This window comes from Solanum stenotomum, chromosome 5, assembly GCF_019186545.1.
Source record: "Solanum stenotomum isolate F172 chromosome 5, ASM1918654v1, whole genome shotgun sequence".
NCBI lineage: Eukaryota > Viridiplantae > Streptophyta > Magnoliopsida > Solanales > Solanaceae > Solanum > Solanum stenotomum.
The window spans coordinates 3,468,823-3,491,155 of NC_064286.1; the positions used below are offsets into that span (position 1 = coordinate 3,468,823).

Genomic DNA, 22,333 nt, shown 5'->3' on the forward strand with positions numbered 1-22,333 from the left:
AATAGAAAAAACAACCTGTAAAAAGATTCTAACGAGAAAAACAACATTGATCCATGTTGAATCATCTAAGTGTCAACTAGGTTCCAAACATTTTGGTACTTAGTTGTAGCAAACAATATCATTAATGATGATTGAATGTTATCAATATGAATTATCTTTCTTTATAGTACAAAATAAAAATTTGTAATTACTACAAACACTTGGAAGCATAAAGGCTCAGAGACTTGTGCCCCAATTCAAATCATGCAAACCTGAATATAGAAGGTGGATGATGGAACAATTATAAACAATCATCATCCAAGTAGTCTAAAGTTATTCGTTTTCCAGGAGATCGCTGAATAACTGGAAATTGAAGACGAACACAAACCGTGAACAACATGCACTAATGACATCCATCTTCATCTATAATCTTTGATCATGCAATTAGTCAATGCTTTTGCAGTTCACTTGCATCTACAGAGAGCTGAAGGTGGGACACGGAGTGAAGAGGTAGACCTCCTCAAAGCTCCCCCTACATTACACGGGCACGAGAATCTTGAATATTGTCTTGTTTATTCTTAAGAATCTCAACCAGTAAGAGGGTGATGTGAACTTACCGAACCTTCCCAGCATAAGAAGGACTGTAATTGTAGATGAGGTTGTCAAGCACTTTGCTGGTAGCCGGCTTATTATTAGAAGATTTTCTAGCTTCACTGCAATTTACAAAGAAAAATAAATAAACAAACAAATAGAAGAGGCAAAACAAGAAGCACGGCTTTATTCAGAAATTGACAGGTTTCAGAATAACTTTGGCTCACTTATTACTGCACACAGAGCGGGAAAGAACTGAGAAAGGAGCTAATAATTATGGATTAACATAAAGGGTTGTTCTTGTGCTTTTTTCTCATTTTCTTTAGTGACGTAATAAAACAGTCATCACTGGCGAGGTGAAGAGTAGGAGGATCGCCTTATAACTTCCCATCAGAAAAGTATGAGCTTTCTGAAACATTTATTGCAGTTTCCTTTTGTAAACAAATCGATATCAAAAATCAATTTCCAAAAATAAAATTAGAAAATCATATATAAGAAATTGGCTATTGTGGTCTGAACAAATTCCAAGATCCCCCACCCTTACGGGACAAGAACACTTAGAAGAAAAGGTCAACACCTGACAAAATAGTTGGCAACATGTTGAGTCACTTGGATTGCATCCTCGGTATGTGGAATCTGTGATGAACCCCACTCGAAAACATTTTTCTGCAATGACCATGAGGAAGTAATGCAGTTAAATTTCAAACTTCTAGTGGAAAATGACGTCAAAGAGCTTGAATTATCACATTAAGTTCAACCATTTCCTTCAAGAAATAGCCATGCAGGCATGTAAAAAACCGTATCACTATTCCTCACTTAATAGAACCTTATAAGTCATGCAATCATTCCTATGGTCATCCCCGACTAGACATGGGCGGAACAGAATAAATATTGTTGATAATACCATTTCAAGAAATAGCCATGCAGGCATGTAAAAAACTGTATCACTATTCCTCACTTAATAGAACCTTTTAAGTCATGCAATCATTCCTATGGTCATCCCCGACTAGACATGGGAGGAACAGAATAAATATTGTTGATAATACCATTTCAGATACATAATTTTAAATCATGCATTCTAGAAAAGAAAAGGTGTTATTAGAAAAACTGTTATCAGATATCTAAATTATAGGGAAAAGCAACAAATCCACAAAATAAAGTAAGAAACTGCAGCACTTAAGAAATGCTACCTGACATGTTATCAGATCTAACAACAATGTTTTCTGTACTTTAAACAACAACTAAATCCTGTTTGTCTCAGATGGAATTACAGACAAGACAACAGTAACCAAAGACAGTACCTCTGGGTGCCACTGGAGTGCAGTTACGGGATAGTGTTGTGCTTGAACACTGGAGACATAGACCTGAATCAAGTTTTTAAACAAATCAGAAAGAAAAAGGTTCAACACTTCAACTAGTTTATACTAGACTCTGTACAATTTGATGAGATTCTTACAGATATTTCAGAGGGGGGTGAAGAGATAAATTATGTCATGTACCTTGTTTTTCTTATCAACACTAGTTGTCAATACCCTGAAAAAGCCACACAGGTCATTATTTGCTTGAAGCCTTTCTGGTGATATACCAAACTGTAGCATGAGAAAACAATTTTTATTCAGCCTCACCACAGTAATCCAAAAGTGCCAAATAAGGTCCTTGGGACTAGGATAATACAGATAAAAAATTGAAAGCCAAATTGCAATATCTAGCATACATAGAATTCATTCTAAGATTAGCATATATTCGTTTGAAACTGTTTTCTCCTCCGTCATTGCACTAACATAGTCTTTTTATGCTGTGATCACGAATCGCTGGAAGAATGATTTGATCTACAACCATGACCCATACAATCTTAACCTATCAAAAAAGTTATTAATAAAAATAAGGGCAGTTCTCTGGCCCAATGAGCATACACTACCCAATGAATCAGGATAAAGAATTTTTCTGATGTAATAGCAACAAAGTCTAGTTCATCTTTCAGTAAGGTATGACAAATACTCATTAGGAATATTAAGAATGTTGTCCAGAGAAATTGCAGTAGAGCTGCAGAAAGCAACTTGAATAAATTCTGCAGGCAATGAAACAGATATGGATGTAATCCCAAGGCAGGTAACTCAACAACAAAGATCCCAATTATTCGTAGCGAAACCAAGGAATCCTAGCATTTCTAAGTTCTAACCGTTTCCAACCTGATACAAGACATAAAACTACACAAAGTAGCTGGAATACTTTTACTGTAACATTCAGGAGTAATCATGATCTCACAAAGTACAAAGAGTATCATCGTGAAGTCATCACAATCTCCACCTCGAGAAGAGAAAAAAGATAGTAAATCTTGTACTGACCAAAAATAATGTACAGAAATGGAAGTGCGACGAAAGGAAAAGAAAAACCTATCATGTGAAACGCACACGATGATTTTGCATCACAAGACAATGTGTACTCATCTTCTTTAGCAGCACAGGTGGAAACCTGCAGGAAACAGTTCATAGCCAATTGTCTATTGTCAAAATTAGAATTACCATAGGCCCCTTCACACATTATGAAACTGTTGACATAGGTGTCAAATAATATAAATATTCAATTCACATGAGTTACTATATGCGTTGCTTTAAAAAAAAATGGCAAAATGTGTCTTGTGACAGTTCAATCAGAATGCAGGCAGAAAAACAACAGACAATGCCTTCCCACTATGCTCATAACCTACTAAATGAACTTGGTTGTGGATACGTATCCCGTTGCGGGTGGCCGGTGGGTGTAAGTATCCGGTATTATTACACGCAATTTCTTGCTAATCTCTAGACATATTTTCATATCTAACTAAGAGTTCGCATGCATATCACACCAGTTCAAAACTGGTGCTCCATGTATCATAGCTCATAATACCACCGATTCCCTGTAATTCTTTTAGGATCAGTCTTACAATCAAAACGACTGTTTCAGAACCACAGGTGCAAGAAAATATGGACACTTATAGCAAATCAAATTGCAATACCAAGTCTTAATCTTGGCTGTTCAAATATCCACACTTTCCTATTATGTGATAATTAGTACCACAGAGGGAAAAAAAGGATTCTACAAACCATTTGAATTTTCTAAATCTGAAAACACACACATTACTTATGATTTTCTGTCATTCAGGCACTTGAACTTGGAAGTTTTTTTAAAATCTAGCATTAAAGCCTTTAAATGAGGGTAATATGGGAGTTTCCCAAGTGGAACATAAATGGAGGAAAGAAGAGGGAGAAAGAGAAGAGAAGGGAAAAAGAAACTAATAGTCAACGATAAGAAAGGGCGTGAAAGGAAATTTATACCTTCCAAAAACTGTTCGGTCAAATTTTATATTTTCTACAAATTGTACTGTAGACGCTTGATGCGATGCACTGAATTCCTCAAGAATGTTATTGTCCTATTACATCAAAAAAAAAATGTTAATATCAACATAACACAAGATTATAGGAGTGAAACATTGAGCGGAGTTGTTTGGTTCACACAGGTATTGGGGAATAATGATCCCCTACACTACTTTAAAAGGTGGGAACATATCTCTCACATCATGTGTTTGGGTCATGGGTTACTTGAGAGAAACACGGTAGCTTTGATGTGTTAAATACTTTGCAAATTTATTCCAGAAGTAATTAATAAAATATCAACAAGGCATGAAATTATAGTCAAGTACAGTTAATTAGAATATTGTGAAATTGTGAAATTGGGCATGGGTAAAAACGAATTAGAACTCACTACACAAATTTAAATCAGAAAGAAAAAGCAAATATAATGTCGACCAGAATATATAATTCAATACCGATTACTGATATTATCTGCAGTTACTTCTTACTCCTCATCAAGATATGATCCAACACCCCTTTTTATGTTCTACCTCAAAACTGCCTTTGGAGTCTTCCCCAAAATAACTACGGTAGAATAATCAAATAATACCACAAACAACGAGCATCTTTATACCTATTCATAAAGATATTTGAATTTTTGGATATACTAAGAACGCACAAGTATTAAGAGCTTAAACTTTATCCGGAATGTGTAAGCTTTTGTTGACTTCCCATAGAAATTTTACATTCTGTTAAAGTTTGTTCGCTAGTTCAGAGAATTTCATATCAAGTGTCTATAGCACAAATTACTCAGTGCTAAACAGTTCAGACTTCTTTAATTTTAAGTGCCTTCTGATAAACTTAAGAGCACCAACTCTATCTTCCCATACACCCTCATTACCTTGGAGATGATCATTGTTAAAAGTTCAAAACCCAAGCAGATGGCAAGAAGAGGGAAATGCTCACCCGCGTCATTCTTCTCAAGAACTTTCTGCAATATCAGGAAAAAACTTACAATCAGTGTACAAACAATGTTGATACAAACATCTTCGAACTAAACAAAAACAACCCTTAAGACAATGATAATTAGCAGATAATGTATGTGAATTAAAGTATACAAGCTCGTAGATATCCTATTCAAAGTAAAACCTAGGGAATTTGTTTGTGTCAAGCTTTTGTCCAGGTATCATGCAGGTCCACATACAGGGTATTTTTCAAGTGAAGAAAAAATGCAGCAGCAGCGACATGATTAGAAGAAAGTGTACAAACAGGAGAAAGTTACCTCGAATATTCCTTTAACAACTTCAAAGTAGAGACCCTTCTTGCTCCATCCTCCAGTGAAGATAATTCCATTAACTAGATTAAGTTTCTGCACATACATTGAATTAACATATGTGATATGCCACACTGCAAATGCGAAGATGACAGATAATAACATGCTTTGTCAGGTCTTTTATAATAGCATAGTGGTTTTTAGATACCTTCAGGCTAATATGTACGCAATCATCATTTAAATATACACAATAAGAAGTTAATGATGGTGAAAGATAGAAGGGATTCTTATTATTTCCAAACACAAGAGCGAGCTAAAATTAGAGCAAAAATAAGTGTGAAAAAATAGACTTTGGGCCTAACTCAACTGCAAAAGTAAGCTCATATGGGGAGCATTGCCCAAGACCATATAAGGAGGATCACAACCCATTCTCTCAACCAATGTGGGACTTAACACTCCACTGCACGCTAGGATTGAACAACTAGAGTGTCAATAACATAACAAGGAGATCCAACATTAAGAAACATAACAATAGAGATCAATGGGTTTGACTTGATACCAAGTGAAGAAATGGGTTTTGGGCCTAACACAACCCCAAAAGCAACCTAATGAGTAGAGGATTGCCCAAGACCATATAAAGAGGGTCACAACCCATTCCCTCAACCATAAAAGGATGGTAAACTTCTAGATCAGATAAATCGACGTGTTTGGTCTATATAGAAGAGTCAGGCCCAGCGCTTGCTTGGAGATAAGATGGTGACATACTTAAATGATAAGGAACTAAGTAGTTTTGGGAACTCGGAGAAGGACAATCAGTAAATCAAATCAACTATATTTCAAACACAAACTAGTTGACATCAGCCATACAAATGCTTTTTGTATCCATACACTCTACTTAGACCCATGGGAGGAGCCAACTTGTGGTCAGGGGTTCATCTGAACCCCCTTCAACGGAAAAACATAATATTTCTACATGGCTAAAACTATTTTTTATGCATATATAGTAAATGTTGAATCCCCTTCACCTAGTTCATGTGTCTAGTGAAAATCCTAGCTCCACCAATGTTCACACCAATTTCATACTATAACAGACATGGACGTTCAGATGATTCATCATTAGAATATTATAGTTTCAACTTTTTGATAAAGTAAGTTAACTATCTACTCTAACTTATTTATGCTCAAGTTCAATGCAGAGCTTTTTGGTTGTTAAGTTATATCAACAGCTCTAATCCTTCTGATTTACACTAAAGTGGCTTCAGTAGCCCTCGAGGAATCTGATTATTCTCTCCGTCTGAGCTTTCAAGGATATACTGACAGTAGGTCGTCTTCTAACATTACCTACAAGTTTCAAAAGTCAACTTCGTGTACATCATACACAATCACATAAATTGGCAAGAAGAGAATAGTAAGTAAAGCTAAAATTAAAGGTAGGAAGTAAAATATTTACTTGATTGATAATTTCAGGAGGCTCTGTATATATAATCGGGATAACTCTAGCACCGGCCATTTCAGCAAACTTGACATAAGAAGCAGCTATGTATGAGACATCACTGTCGTTATTGAGACGACCGGAAGCTCCGTCGCCGGGATGACTAACAATTCCGATGACCGGCCGGTAATTAAGTGCCGGATCAGTCGCCGGACAGGTAGGAAAATTCAATTGGGACTCGATGATCTGGGGTTTCACATGAGTAGCCATCAATTGGATGAAAATTGTGAAAAATGGAATCAAAAAATTAGTTTCCATTTGCATCGATGAATTGATGAAATTTGAGGAGAATTGATTTTCTCCTCCTCTTGTCTTCTTTGAGTATTGGATAGGAGTATGAAAGGAACATCTTTAGTTTTTTATATGAAATATTTTTTTATTGCTAGTTTTTTATTTGAACTATCTCGTTTTTCTAAATATAATCGATATATATATATATATGAAAAGAAAACAATAATTGAGGTATGCTTGATTAATAGTTGGGGATATTTTAGATATAAATAAGGTGTGCATCGGTGGATTCGGTTCAATTCTATCTATTATCAGTTTGATTTATCAGTGTTCGGTTTTAAAATATGTTAAATCAATAAGATATTTTTTTTATCGATTTTTTATTTAACCAATAATAAAATGTTTATAAAACAAATATATGTTCTCTAATAATTTGACGCGACAAGATCACAATAATAACTAACATGAAAAGAACTATACAAGTGTAACATAAAGAGAAATTAAGAGGAATAACATTCTTACTTTATTTTTTGACGTTTTGTATAATGTGAAGTTAAACTCAACGTCACCATAAAGTGTGAATAGAAGGCTAAAAAGCAAAGATAATAACTAGTAAGGTATTGAGATTAGTAATATTTATGGATGGATGTAGTAGTAAATTACTATTGTCTTAATGAGTTATCGATTTATCCAATAACTCAATATTAAGAAACAAAAACCAAATCGATAACCCAATAATTTATTTTTATAAAATCATTAAAAATCGTTAATCCAAGAGCAATAAACTAATAGCACTTTTTCGATTCGACTTATTGGTCGATTCGATTTTTGCACACCCCTAAGAAAGTAAATATTTGATAATTTAGATAGGAAACTCGCACAAACGTGATACTTACGTATATTTATTTTACTATTATCCTTATAAAAAAAAAATATGCACAAACGAATTACCTTTTCATGAGTTTCATATCTAAACTATCGAGTATTTATATTCCATATTACCAATTATTTATCAAAATATATATATCAACTAATATATGATAGTATGTGGTGTACACTCTTTTTGTTTACAAATGGTATCAAATGAAATTTCATGGGGATAATTAAAGAAATCAATTGGAAAAATTTAAACAAGAATTAAGCACAGTGATTAAAAACAAACATGATTAATTTTTTTGGTTGCAAGTATCAATAATAGTGAATTCTAAGGATTTAAAACGATTTTCCTTTACATTTTCAAACAGACAAAACTTCTTATTATATAGAATTGTATATCTTAACTCATCATATACAAAAATTTAGTTCGATAATTATTCTATTTTTTATGTTATAAATTTTTGATTATTTTTTGTCGAAGCAAAATCTTTCATTATCCACATTATACATATACTTACTCGTTGTATACAAGTTTCGCCTGTAACGCAATGCAAAAATCAACTCAATAACTATTTTACTTTTTTGATATAGAATTTCAACTACTTTTACCTTGAGATAAAACTTTTCATTATAAACATAATGTATGTCTTGCCTTGTTGTATATAAATTTTGCCTCATACGGCAAAACTTAAGAATTTTAGACAAGGGCAACATTCCAACGCTTGTGATACACTATAAGTTGGAATCATTTATGCTTCAATGCATATAAAATATAATTTAGCAAAAAATTGCATATAAAAATAAAACATCAACGATATGTTTAAAAGGTTCAAACAAACATTTGTTAACTAACATAATGTTAAATCGCATTACATAGCATTAGTCACCGACTAATGTCATTATTTCACAACTTAAACATTTCATCCAACGTTTAATAAGTTAATACTAAGAATGTGTTTGCTGAAACACTTATTCTTCAATCATATTCTTCTTACCTTTGGCTTATGCTTTATCATCATTAACATCTACCAATTTTCGCTTCTTTTTATTGCATTCCAATGATTTCAATAGACTTCTAGGTGTAGCATACATGAATTTGAAATCCAGAGGATCGCCACCCTATAATAGAAAGAATAAAGTCATGTCAAAGTTATAAGAAAATAATATCTAAATATCTAACAAGAAGTAATTTTTTTTTTCATACCTTATCCATAAATTCTAAATATCTTTTCTGTTGTTGAATGAAATTATACTCCTCTCTGTCAATAAGAAGAAATCACACCATAAGTATGAATATGATAATTTATTATTAAAGAACTTCACGTAAATAAGTAGGTTGAAGAAGCATATGAAGCTAGCTAACACTACCTTATCTCTGCTTGACGCTTCTCAAATTTTGTCCTCTTTTTGATACCAACATCAACTTCGCCTTCAACAATTTTTTCTGGTTCGTTTTTCACTAGTCCTCCTTTGATCGAATTAGCTTCAGATAGATAAAGATACTTTTGTCCAGAAATCCCCATTAAATAAGTAACAAGAGTAAAAATTTAATACCTGAGATACGAAAATAAAAATTAAACATCACTTTTTTGAAGGACAATCAATATAAATTACAATGGAATAAATATAAAATATGTTAGAGGATGAAAAAGATACAATCAACAATAAATTATCACTTCTAAAACTTATTTTCCCTATTTTCATTTTTAGAAAACTATTTCACTCAATTTTAAATAAAAAATTATATTTTAAATATTTTAACCAACCGAACATAAAATCGAACACACCCCTAGCCCATAAGGAACTCCATGTACTTTTAGTTTGGCCCAACCCAATACAAATCCGCAGCTGTAAGCCTACATGTATTGCTTGCAAAACCCCTAAAACCCCTCTAATGGCAGAACTTCATCTTCCCTGTATATGCTCATCAATGGTTCAGTGACCAAATTACCAGTAAACCCACCAATGATATACCTGAGAAAATTCAATTCTTGGCGTTTTTTAACAATTCTTCAACTCCCCCCTAACTCAATAGCATCAACATGCTTGAATTCATCAGCCCCATATCAATTTTCATCATCTTTGGGAAGACCCTTTTCGTTTTCAGCTCAGTCTCAGAAAAAATCAGCAAGTTCAGATAGTGTAGCAAAGAAACCATTGGGTGTTTTCTTTCAAGAAGCTGTTGGTCTCTTAGAAAAGTCTGAAGTATCAGAAAGTGAGGATGAAACTGAAAACAAAGAATTGAAGTGTAAATTGAGAAAATTGGAGGAAGAAGTGAGGGTTTTGCGGGAGAAGAGGAAAAATGAGAAAGCTAATAAGAAGGAGGAAGCTGGAAATGGTCATGGGGTGTCAGAAAATGAGGGGAAGAGTAAGAAATTACGTGAATTGTTTATGAATGAGGAGGTTAGGAGTTTAAAATCAAGGAAGTTGACGCCGTTAAGCATGGAGGATCATACTGTGTTCAAAAAGCTTTCACCTGATATGGTGATGTTTGTGACTCATTTATACAATGAAGGGTACTTTAAAGATTCAAACTTTTTGCCTAGGAAGAAGTTCGATATTTCTTGCTTCGAGAATAGCTATGCCCGTGATTTTGTAAAGTATGCAGCTGAGCAGTTTGGCAGAGATCACCAAGAGATTGCTAAGTAAGAATCAATTTAGTTACATTCACCCATTTACATATTGATTGCTACTATTTGTTTTCTGTTTGTTACGTTGTTTAATCGTCGAAGTTTGTTAGTCTGATTTGTGTTTTGTTAATCTACTAAATCTTCAACAATGAATTCAGTATGCTAATTGTTGAATAAAAAAGAAGGAATTATTTGCTTATATCTTATGCAAAGATAGAAGCTGACTGTTAGTTAACTGATAACGTCGAATCGTTGATGATGTCGGCGTTTGGGGAATAAATCATTCTTTTGGATTCTTCCAGTATAGAAAAATGTTGGGCAGACTTCAGTACGTCATACCGAATGTGACGTCCTAGATTTGTGATGTCTTAAGTGATATGAGTGACACCATTATATCCCTTTCCCATGTTTTTTTTTTCATGAGCAGAAAAGAGATAGAAAAAGAGAGTAACTGCTTTATAAAATCATCAGATTGTCTAACGTGTAAGAACTCATCTTACACACCTGTACCAGATTGATCAGCAACAGATTACAAATGCCTCTCTTTTTATACACTTAATTGTCTACCAAAAATTCTTAGCAGATATGATAACCGTAGAATTGAAGGCTTTGGGGACACTGTCTAGTGAAAGAGTCATCTCTTCTCTCTGCTCACATACTTCACTAATCTAATACAGCTACTTGTATATTTTAGAATCATGGCTCTGTTTACTAATTCTTTTTCGTATGTGGTCCCTTCTTGATTTTTTTGTTGGCAATTTATGGTTATTGAACCCGTGGTTGGGGTTTTTTATTCGTTCGTGGTCCCTTTGTTTATTGTATGCCATTAGATCCAATATCTTTTTTTGTTCTCATATCACCGGACTGGTTCCTAATTCCTTTCTTTTACGGCTTGCATGTGTTGGTTTCCATAGAATGAATGAAAATGCTGAGTTGATTTTCAATTATGGGGGAATTTAGGTCCGGAAACCTCAGTTTTGATCTATACTAAAAGACGGATACACATGTGACCCTGCATTTAGAGATTAATAAAGTGAGGAGTTCAAGGTGTTTAGAAGGGAAAGGACTAAAGAAATCAATGAAAAATTAGACAAGTACAAAGATTAGATAAAGTATGAATTATAAAGATATCCAGAAGCTAGAAGAGTTATATGAAATTGCTAATGGTAAGAGTTCGAAGATAGAAAAGAGTGACACAAAATGTGTTAGATATAAATGCGACGTTAAATGTCCCTTCAAGTGTTTTATATTTAAGGATGGGCAAAACCAAGCCTTTTAAGATCAAGACTTTGAACTCCAAATCACCATTGTAATCCAAGTTACCAGAATCATGGAGGTGATGCTCAAACTTTAGCACAATACTTTAGGAGAAAAGTCCAGAATAGTCCTAAGTATTAGAGCAATGATATGAGAAGATCAAACATATGAGGGGAGACTGGGAGGGAGAATTCAAGCTTAATGTTAGCAAGTTAAAGATGATAAGAGTTAAGAGGATTGTTTTGGAGAAGTGGTATATGCCCAAGAATTGAGAGAGAGTAATCCTGATTCTGATGTGGTGATAAATATATCCAAGGAACCTCTGGCAGAAGGTAAAAGAAGATTTCTTAGGATGTATGTGTGCTTCCAAGCCATGAAACATGGCTTTGAAGATGGGGTTGAGACCATTAGTAGGGCTGGTTGGCACATAAACCAGTATATAAGTCTCCTTAGAGTTCCATCTATGCACCTCAGTCAAGTGGTACTCTTAACATTTTAAGCTTGAATTCTCCCCTCATATTAGTACAACACTAATCTATAGTGCTAGAAGAAACTTTGCTATGATCAATAACACTAGGAGCAAACATTCTCTTCACCCTCATCTAGTGCAAATTGTTTAGTACATTGAATTCGATACACAACAAATATTTAAGGATTCTAACACCTCCAATACATAGAACCACCATGTGGCCTCGTAATTAACAACTACATCATCTCACTAAACCTTAGCCTTTTCTTATATTCTCGACAAATCTCAATATATGACAATAGGTCTACATCATACGCATGCCAAACGTGTATCCATCTTTTAATATAGATGAACTAAGGTTTCTGGACCCTATTGCACCATAATTAAAAATTAAGTATGCCTTTCATTCATTCTTTCGAAACTAGCATATGCAAGCCATAAAAGAAAGGAAATAGGGACCACATCAGAGATATACAAACATAAAAAAGTATTGGAATTATGAGGTCTGAGGTTCAAATCTCAGCAGAGACCCTGTTGCTAGTGAGAGGTGGTAGGTATCCCGTGAAATTAGTCGAGGTATGCAAAAGCTAGTGTGGACACCACGGTCAATAACAAAACATAAATCCTAGCAGAGACAAAAACACTAGGTGATTTCTTCTCATGTGTCTTAACCTTGGTGGGCAGAGTTACCTGTTGCTGGTGGGAGGTGACAAGTATTCCGTGGAATTAGTTGAGGTGTGCGAAAACTGGTCCGAACGGCGAACACCACTATTATCGAAAAAATATTGGATCTAACGACATACAACAAATAAAGGGACCATAAACGAATAAATAACCCCATCTACCAGTTCAATAACCATACAAATCAAGAAGGGGCCACATACAAAAAAGAATTACTCTCTCCGTCCCAAGTTATTTGAGTTGACACAAAGTTAAAGAGAAAAGGACTTTGAAATGTGTTTTCTAGAATAAACCTTAGATATTTGTGTGGGCTTTTAAATTGTTTTATTAAGAGTAAGTGGAGTTTGAAAGTTGGGTTATTTCTAATTATAGAAAGGTGACATTCTTCATAGGACAATCATAGAAGGAAAAGATGCCACATAATTGGGACAAAGGGAATTGTAAACAAAGCAATTAAAAGCTTCAACATAGCTAGAGTAAAAAATATCTGCTTCAACAAAAAGCATTAAAAGCTTCAACACGACTGGAGTAAAAAATAGTTATCGAAGGCCAAGAATATAGGGGTGTGTATTGGTCGATTCGGTTCGGTTTTAAGTATCATCGGTTCTGTTTATCGGTTTTCGCTTTTTAAATATGCTAAACCGATAACCAAACCAATAAGATATTTGTTATCAATTTCGGTCTTTAACGGTTCAGCTTTCGGTTTAATCGACAAGAAAATGCTTTCAAAACAAATATATGACTTGTCCAACAATTTCTTGCGAAATAAAGAAGAGAGAAATCAAATTATTCATTGAGTGCAAAAATTCTGCTTAGTGTAGTAAAAGTATAGCAAATACTCACAATTCACAACCCTAGCAGTTGCCTAGCCCTTGCCGTCGTCGGTGCAAACCCTAGCCGCCGCCGTTCTTAGTTCTTTAGGTTTTGATGTTGTGAACCTAAAAACTAAATTAATACTAAAACCTAAGGGTAAATGCAGAGAGCGAATTAAGTAGTATTAGTTGTGTAGGGTCTTAATAGTTATAGTCTAATATAATGATTATATTAATATTTTTTGTTTGATATTTATGTGTGCCTAAAAATTAAAATAGTTAACTATTATATTCTTAATGGGTTATCGGTAAACCCAATAACCCAATATTAAAAAATCAATATCGAATCGATGACCTAATAATTTTTTTTGAAACCATTAATCCTATAACCCAATAAGAATAAACAAATAACACTTTTTTCGGTTCGATTTTTGCACACCCCTACAAGTATATATAAATCCCAAACCATAAAATGTTTCATACAAGCAACAACAAGATACCCAGTGTAATCCTACAAGTGGGATTTATGGAGGGTAGAGTGTACACATACCTTACTCCTACTTTGTGGAGACTGAGAAACTGTTTTTGAAAGACTACACAGTCTCCAAGATGATTTTTTTGAACTCTGGGCTCAAATGCATCAAATAAAAATAGAAGTTTCATATAAAGCATTAATTTTTTTTTTTACCTTAATAGTAAGACTTTGGAATTGAATCTTCAAGAAGAATCTTTCAACATTAGTTATGATCCACAATCTGCCGTTTGAAGTACAAAAGTTTAGCCCTAAATTGCCTGCCACCTCTAAGCTTCTAGGAAATAACAGATGCTTTGGGGAGAAAAGATTGTATCGGGTGTTAAATTTCTTAAAAATGAAAACGGGTTGAGTATTAATAAATAAGTGGGTTTTAATTTAATCCAGAATAAAAAACGTGGCAAGCTTAAATCGACACATGACTATTTTAAGACCCAAATTTGACCCAGGCTGGTCCGTTGGTTTCAGCAGTATGTTTGAGCCCAAAAAAAAATGTTAATGAGTATTTTTAGATCAAAAGGTTAACAAAGGGTATTTGTGAGCCATTTTCAATCGTTAGGGGTATTTTTGGCTTGTTTCCACTTTTTTGAAGATCCAAATTTGACCTAGCTTGGTCAGTTAGTTTCACAGGTATGTTATAGCCAAAAAAACTTAAGGGTGTGTTTAGACCAATTGGTTAACGTAGGGCATTTGTGAGCCATTTTCAATATGTTAGGCATATCTTTGGCCCTTTTCCGAACTTGAAATGGTATGAAGTGATGCTGTTTTGCATCTGCACCGGAACGATTTAAAAGTCTATGAATTACGAATAAATTAAATCATTTACTAAACAACTAGTATTGCAAAAAAATAACGAGCCAAAATTTTAGGGGGAATTTTTTAGGGTCATTGGCACAAATGCCACATAACTTTTTTTGTCCTTTCACACTTTAAGTTAATAATAAATGGACGAAAATTACCCCTCCTATGCCCATTGCTTAGGTTTCTTCCCAATTCATCTTCTTTCGTAACTTCATCTTTCTCTACTCCTTCAGATTTCAAACCCAGGAGCTGAAGTATCAACAATGGCAAATTATAGAGATTTTTAGCTATTTAATTAATAAGACTAGTTTTATTTCAACTATTTTTTCAAAGAGACAAAACTTCCTATTATATACACTATGCGTATCTTGATTCGTTGTGTACAAGATTTACCTCATAAGACAAAACTTAGCTTGATGATTATTGATTATCCTGTTTTTTTTTTTCCATAAAAATTTAACTACTTTGCCTCGACATAAAACTTTCCCTAATACTCGTTGTATACAAGTTGTCTCACAAGGCAAAAGTTAGCTTGATAATTATTCTACTTCTTTTTTATAAAATTAAATTTCAACCACTTTTTCCTTGAGGCAAAACTTCCAGTATATTTACTATGCATACCTTGTCTCGTTGTATAGAAATTGGAAGTTTTTTCAAAGCAATTCACCTAATACTCTTTACCAACAATACATGGGCAACAGTTCAGCATGTGTGGTGCACTATAAGTTGGAACCCCTTGTCTTAAAACATGTAAAAAATAATTAGCAAAAATTTTCACAGGAGAATGATAAAGCATCCATAGTATGATTAAAAGGATCAAGCAAATATCTGTTAACTAACAGAATCCTGAATTGCATTACAAAGCACTAGCCACTGTCTAATGACATCATTGTTCTACTTAAATGTTCCATCCAATGCCCAATACATCAATAAATGATGGGCTTGCGGGAACACTTATTCTTCAGTTTTCTTTTTCTTCCTGTTTACCTGTGGTTTGTTTTTCATCATCATTCCACACGTTTCCGCTTCTTTTCCTTACATTTCTGTGAGGTGGATTTCTCCCCAGGTGAAACAAAATTCTCAAGTTTGAAATCCAGAGAATTGGTACCCTGCAATAAGAAGAATCGTGTCATGTCAAATCTACAAGAAAAATATATCTGAACATCTATCAAGAACTTTTCTTCCTTCCATACTTTCTCCAGAAAGTCTAATATCCTTCCATATTCTGCCTGCACTTCACGGCGCACATGTCTGCCAATAAAAAGAAATCACATCATAAGTATAGACGAGGTAATTTATAATCGAAGAACTTCATTTAGGCTGGTTAAAGAAGCAGTGGAATCTAACAGTACCTCATCTCTCCTCGAATCTTCTCAAGTGCCAGTGCCAGAGATGTTTTGGTACCAATACCAACTCCACCTTCAACAAATCCTCTCAGTCCATTTTTGTCCACAAATCCTCCTTCGACCGAATCAGGTCTAGACTTTGGTCCAGAAATTCCCATTAAATCAGCAGCAAGAGGAAAAATTGAACACCTGAAATAAAAAAGAGACAAAAATTAAACACTAGTCCGTTTGAAGGACAATCTGTGCAAAAACTTGGGAATTTTGCCCATAAGGAACTTCATGTACTTCTGTTTTGGCCCAACCCAATACAAATTAGAGTCCGCAGCAGTAAGCCGTAGATGTATTGCTTGCAAAACCCCTAAAACCCTTCTAATGGCAGAACCTTATCTTCCCTTTATATGCTCATCTATGGTTTAGTGACCAAAAAACCCACCAATGATATACCTGAGAAAATTCAATTCTTGGCGTTTTCTAACAATTCTTCAACCCCATATCAATTTTCATAATCTCTTTGGAGACCCTTTTCGTTTTCAGTTCAGTTTCAGAAAGAATCAACTAGTTCAGATAGAGTAGCAAAGAAACCATTGAGTGTTTTCTTTCAAGAAGCTGTTGGCCTCATAGAAAAGTCCGAAAAATCAGAAATTGAGGATGAAACTAAAATCAAAGAATTGAAGTGTAAGTTGAGAAAATTGGAGGAAGAAGTGAGGGGGGTTTTGATGGAGAAGAGGAAAAATGAGAAAGCTAATAGGAAGGAGGAAGCTAGAAACGCTAATGGGGTGTCAGAAAATGAGAGAAAGAGCAAGAAATTACATGAATTGTTTTTGAATCAGGAGGTTAAGAGTGCATCAAGAAAGTCAACGCTGTCGAGTTTGGAGGATCATACTGTATACAAAGAACTTCACCTGATATGGTGATGTTCGTGACTCATTTATACAATGAAGGTTACTTTAAAGATTCAATTTTCTTGCCTAGGAATAAGTTTGATATTACTTGCTTCGGAAATAGCTATGCCCATGATTTTGTAAAGTATGCAGCTGAGCAGTTTAGTAGAGATCGCCAAGAGATTGCTCAGTAAGGATTAATTTAGTTACATTGATGGCTACTATTTGTTTTCTGCATGCTACGTTTATTCATCGAAGTTTATTAGTCTAATTTGTGTTTTGTTAATCTACTGAAATCTTTAACAATGACATTTTCGAAAGAATTCAGTATGCTAGTTATTGGGTAAATATGGAAAGTATTCGTCTTTGCCTTGTGCAAACATAGAAGCTAACAGTTTGTAAACTGATAATGTTTAGAAAGTCAACGCTTTGACTATGTAGGATCATACTTTGTACTAAAAGCTTCCACCTGATAAGGTGATGGTTGTGACTCATTTATACAATGAAGGATACTTTAGAGATTCAAACTTTTTTCCTAGGAAGAAGTTCGATACTACTTGCTTCGAGAATAGCTATGCCCTTGATTTTGTAAAGTATGAAGCTTGGCAGTTTGGTAGAGATCACCACAACATAATCAATATCAAGTTTACGAAATGTCAGCTTCTATAAGGTATAGACAAAGACAAATGCTTTCCCCTTTTTTCTATAATTAGCAAACTAAATTATATTAGAAATGTAATTGTTGAAAGATTTTGGTAGATCGACATGTAAGAATTGCTTCTAGTATTATTCATCATACTGAAGTTTCTTCATGTACCGTAGATGTACTAGGTGCAATCGCATTCTCTTCAACCTCATCTACAGTAAATTGTTTAATACATTGAATTCACTACACAACAAATATCGAAGGGCTCTAATACCACCAATACATAAAACCTACTAGGTGGCCATGTAACTAACTTAAATAGATAAGGAGTAGATGAGTGAGTGAGTCCTACCTGAGCGATTTCGATCACCTAGCAGGCCTTTGTGCTTGACCTCACTAAACCTTAGTTTTTCCTTGTATTCTCAACATATATCAATATATAACAATAGGTCAACATCATACCCTTGCCACATGTGTACCATCTTTTATTATAAATCAAGCGAGATTTTCGAACCCAAATACCCCATGATTAAAAATTAAGTCCACATTTTTATTCATTCTTTTGAAACTAGCACATGCAAGCAATAAAAAAAAGGAAATAGGGACTACACCAGAGATATACAACAACATGCCTAGTGTAGTCCCACAAATGGGGTCTTGGGAGGGTAGACTGTATGCAGACCTTATCCCTATCTCGTAGAGATAGAGAGGTTTCTGCTAGACATCGGCTTAAAATAAAGAAATTTGAAAAAGGGAGTACATAAATGAGAGCAGTAACAACAATTAAATAATGTGAAATGGGAGAAACACACAACATAATGTGGAAAGAATAGTAATGACAACAAAATAATGTGATAACCAAGGCACAAAAAGCACAGGTGATAATCGAGATCGAAGAACAAGAAATTACGATAATAATGCTCATACCACCTGTAAGAAAGAAGGTTCACGTATGACCACCAATCCTATACCTAAGGAAAGCAAGAGAACGCTCAACTATCAACTAACCTTGTATCCTAATCTGCGACCTCCATACCTCCTATCTAAGGTCATGGCTTCAATAAGTTCAAGATGCACCATGTCTTTGTCTAATGGCCTCTTCCAATACTTCTTCGACCTGCCTCTACCTCTCTTGATGCCAATCATTGCCAACCTCTCACACCTCTTCACTAGGCATCTAACTTCTCCACTTCACATGTCCAAACCATCTCAACCTCGCTTCCCTTATCTTATCCACTTGTTAGGCAACTCCTACCTTGTCCTAGATATATTCATTCCTAATCTTATCCCTCTGAGGATGCCCACACATCAACCTCAACATTCTCATCTTTGTAATTTTCATCTTCTAAACGTATGATTTCTTGACTGGTCAACACTCTATCTCATACAACATAGTCGATCTAACCACCACTCTATAGAACTTACCTTTAAATTTTGGCAGTACCTTCTTATCACAGTAGACTCCGAAAGCAAGCCTCCATTTTGCTCATCCCACATCAATATGATGTGTGACATCCTTGTCGATCTTCCTATTACCTTGAATTAATGACCCTAGATACTAGGAACATCCTCTCTTGGAGATGACCTGAGCATCAAGCCTCACTTTTACGCTGACCTCATGTGTAGCTTCACTGAACTTACACTCTAAGTATTCAGTTTTGGTCTTGCTCAACCTCAACCCTTTAGTCTCTCTAGAATTTGTCTCCAAACCTGAAACCTATCGTTAACTCCACACCACATATATACATAAATAATTTTATTTATTGGAATCTAACGACATACAGCAAAGAAAAGGACCACATATAAATAAATAACCCCTATCCACCAATTCAATAACCATAAATCTCTGACAAATCAAGGACCACATACGAAAAAGAATTACTCCTTGCGTCCCAATTTATGTAGGCACCATTTGATTGGCACAAAATTAAGAAAAAAGGGAGGACTTTAAAATGTGTCGTCTAAAATAAACCTTAGATCATTTTACTAAGGGTAAAGGTGAAATATTAAAGTTAAGTTATTTCTCTAACTATAGAAATGTGACATTCTTCTTGGGACAAACTTAAAAGGAAAGGGAGTCACATAAATTGGGACAGAAAGAGTAGTAAACAAAGCCATTAAAATGTTCAACACAGATGGAGTAAAAAAATTAGCTTCAATAGAAAGCATTGCTTCAACATGATTGGAGTCGATGGCCAAGAATATAGAAATCCCAAACCATAACAAGTTTCATACAAAAAACAACATCATACCTAGTGTAATCCTACAAGTGGGTCTGGGGAGGGTAGAGAGTACGCAAACCTTATCCCTGCCTTGTGGAGGTAGAGATGTTTCCGAAAAACCCCCGGCTCAAGTGCATTATTTCAAAATAGAAAAAGTTTCATATAAAGCATTAAATTTTTTTACCCTAATAACAAGACTTTAAAAATGATTTATGAAGAAGAATCCTTCAACATCTAATGAAGTTATGACCCACAATCTCCGGTTTGCAGTACAGAAGTTAAGCCCTAAATCGCCTATCACCTCTAAGTTTCGACGAATTAACGGATGCTTTGGGGAATCCTACTAGTGGGTCTGGGAAGGGTAGAGTGTACGGAAACGTTATCCCTACCTTGTGGAGGTGGAGAGGTTTTTTGCGAAACAGCCTCCGCTCAAGTGCATCAAATTAAAATAGAAAAAGTTTCATATAAAGTGGTAAAAAGAATTACCTTAATAACAAGACTTCTGAAATTGATTCTTCAAGAAGAATCCTTCAACATCCAATCTCCCGTTTGAAGTACAAAAGTTTAGCCCTAAATCGCCTATCACATCTAAGCTTCTAGGAAATGATAGATACTTTGGAGAGAAAAGATTGTTTTGGGTGATTAATTTGTAAAATGAAAACGGGTTGGGTTTTAATAAATGGTGGGCTTTAATTTAATCCTATATTGAAAATGTGGCAAGCTTTAAAATGACACGTGACTATTTTAAAGACCCAAATTTGACCCAGACTGGTCCGTTAGTTTTAAGGCTATGTTTGAGCCCAAAAGAAAACGTTAAGGGTACTTTTAGACCAAAAGGTTAACAAATGGCATTTGTTAGCCATTTTCAATACGTTAGGGGTATTTTGGCCCTTTTTTTTTTTAAAGACCCAAATTCATTAGTTTCCGAGGTTTGTTTGGGCCCCCCAAAAAAACGTTATGGGTACTTTTAGACCTAAAGGTTAACGGAGGGTATTTGTGAACCAAATAGGTTACATGTATTTTTGGCTCTTTTCCGAACTTGAAAGGTATGGACTGATGCTGTCTTTCATTTGGAATGGTTTATCTTGACGAATTCCCACATTTCGCTTGTGTTGTGTTTGGGATGTTTTTCTTTGTTTAGTTTAGACACTGCTTTATACACCTTAGCTTTCTTCATTCAATTCCTTAATCTATTAAACTTGGTTGTTCAGATGGTTGTCTGGCAGTGACTTGAAAAAAGTCGCCCTTTTTGGTTGCCCTTCTATTGCTAAGAAGAACGTTTTATCTGCTAAGAGGTTGCGTACATATTTCAGAATTCAAGAAGATAATGTGAGTCACTTTTGCTCTTAAGAAACTTCATCACTTCTCTTCTCTGCTCCTAAGATCAAATAAGATTATGTAAAATTTCCTTTTTTGGTATATTCTCGAATTTCTTCCCACCTTTCTCCTATATTCCCCTTATGACCTGAAACTTTACGTGCTTTTACTTCAGGTATGCAGCAAATGTGCCTTAAAGGCATCATGCAAGTTTGTGAATCAGAATCTCCGGAAAGGCGATATGACAAATTTACACTTGGCTGGTGTAATGAGGGTTATTACTCTGTATGCGCTGGAATCAGTTCCTCCCCAGTTAGTAATACCAGATGAAATAAAGGCTTCTGTCAGTCGATTGCTGATGGACATCTTGAGACTTAGTCAAACTGTATCTTAAACGCTTCTTCAGAATCCGTTGAGTTGATCAGCAGCATACAGGTAAAATTGGTCTCATTATCAGTGAGGTGCTTATAATCCCGACAGGATCATGCTAGTTCTACGCCTGGTTGCACTACATTTTGTCATGCTTATTCACGACTAGTAGTGCCTATGGTATTCAGGTAATGAATCCACATGCCAAGATGGGATGTGGGGTTGAATCTCTGGATAACAACTGAACCTTAGTTGGTCAAGGTGATCGAAGTCAACTGCTCGTTTCTTATAGGAAAACTGTAAATGCATCTCCTTCGAAACATATCTTTCTTGATCCAAGACCCGAGATCTTCAACAAGATTTCGTTCAATTTTGCAGATAACCTAAATGTACTGAAGTTTGCAGGAAATATATCAAGAAGTTCCTCCCATGGATGTACTTAGAATTTACTTATTTAGAACAGAAATTTGATCATACTTTCCTATTTGTTATCAATGTTTAATACTGAAAATATTACTTATTAATATTCATTTGATTGAATTCAATGTCCATATAATAATCTTATTGAATGGAAAAATGAAAGGCAAGTAAAATCGTTC

At 34.7% G+C, this 22,333-nt stretch overlaps 2 protein-coding genes across 4 annotated transcripts; one reads left to right on the forward strand and one right to left on the reverse strand.

Moving 5' to 3' along the window:
• Window positions 1-77: 77 nt before the first annotated feature.
• LOC125865588 (gamma-glutamyl hydrolase 2-like) lies at window positions 78-7,049 on the reverse strand. Its single transcript, XM_049545788.1, has 10 exons — window positions 6,623-7,049; window positions 5,182-5,268; window positions 4,801-4,890; window positions 3,885-3,979; window positions 2,982-3,042; window positions 2,070-2,159; window positions 1,872-1,934; window positions 1,148-1,236; window positions 597-692; window positions 78-511 (listed from the first exon to the last, which is right to left on the reverse strand). The coding sequence occupies exons 1-10, from the start codon at window positions 6,926-6,928 to the stop codon at window positions 454-456; spliced, it is 1,035 nt and encodes a 344-aa protein (XP_049401745.1). The 5' UTR covers window positions 6,929-7,049; the 3' UTR covers window positions 78-453.
• Window positions 7,050-9,620: 2,571 nt separating this feature from the next.
• LOC125865048 (uncharacterized) lies at window positions 9,621-22,327 on the forward strand. Of its 3 annotated transcripts, none has more exons than XM_049545211.1 (4): window positions 9,621-10,416; window positions 21,260-21,377; window positions 21,541-21,800; window positions 21,907-22,327. In XM_049545211.1, exons 1-3 carry the CDS (start codon window positions 9,692-9,694, stop codon window positions 21,757-21,759), a joined length of 1,062 nt encoding a protein of 353 aa, XP_049401168.1. In that variant the 5' UTR covers window positions 9,621-9,691; the 3' UTR covers window positions 21,760-21,800; window positions 21,907-22,327. The 3 variants fall into 3 exon arrangements, with proteins under 3 accessions (XP_049401168.1, XP_049401166.1, XP_049401167.1); XM_049545209.1 differs by having other exon boundaries at window positions 21,923-22,327; XM_049545210.1 differs by having other exon boundaries at window positions 21,541-22,327.
• The last annotated feature ends 6 nt before the right edge of the window (window positions 22,328-22,333 follow it).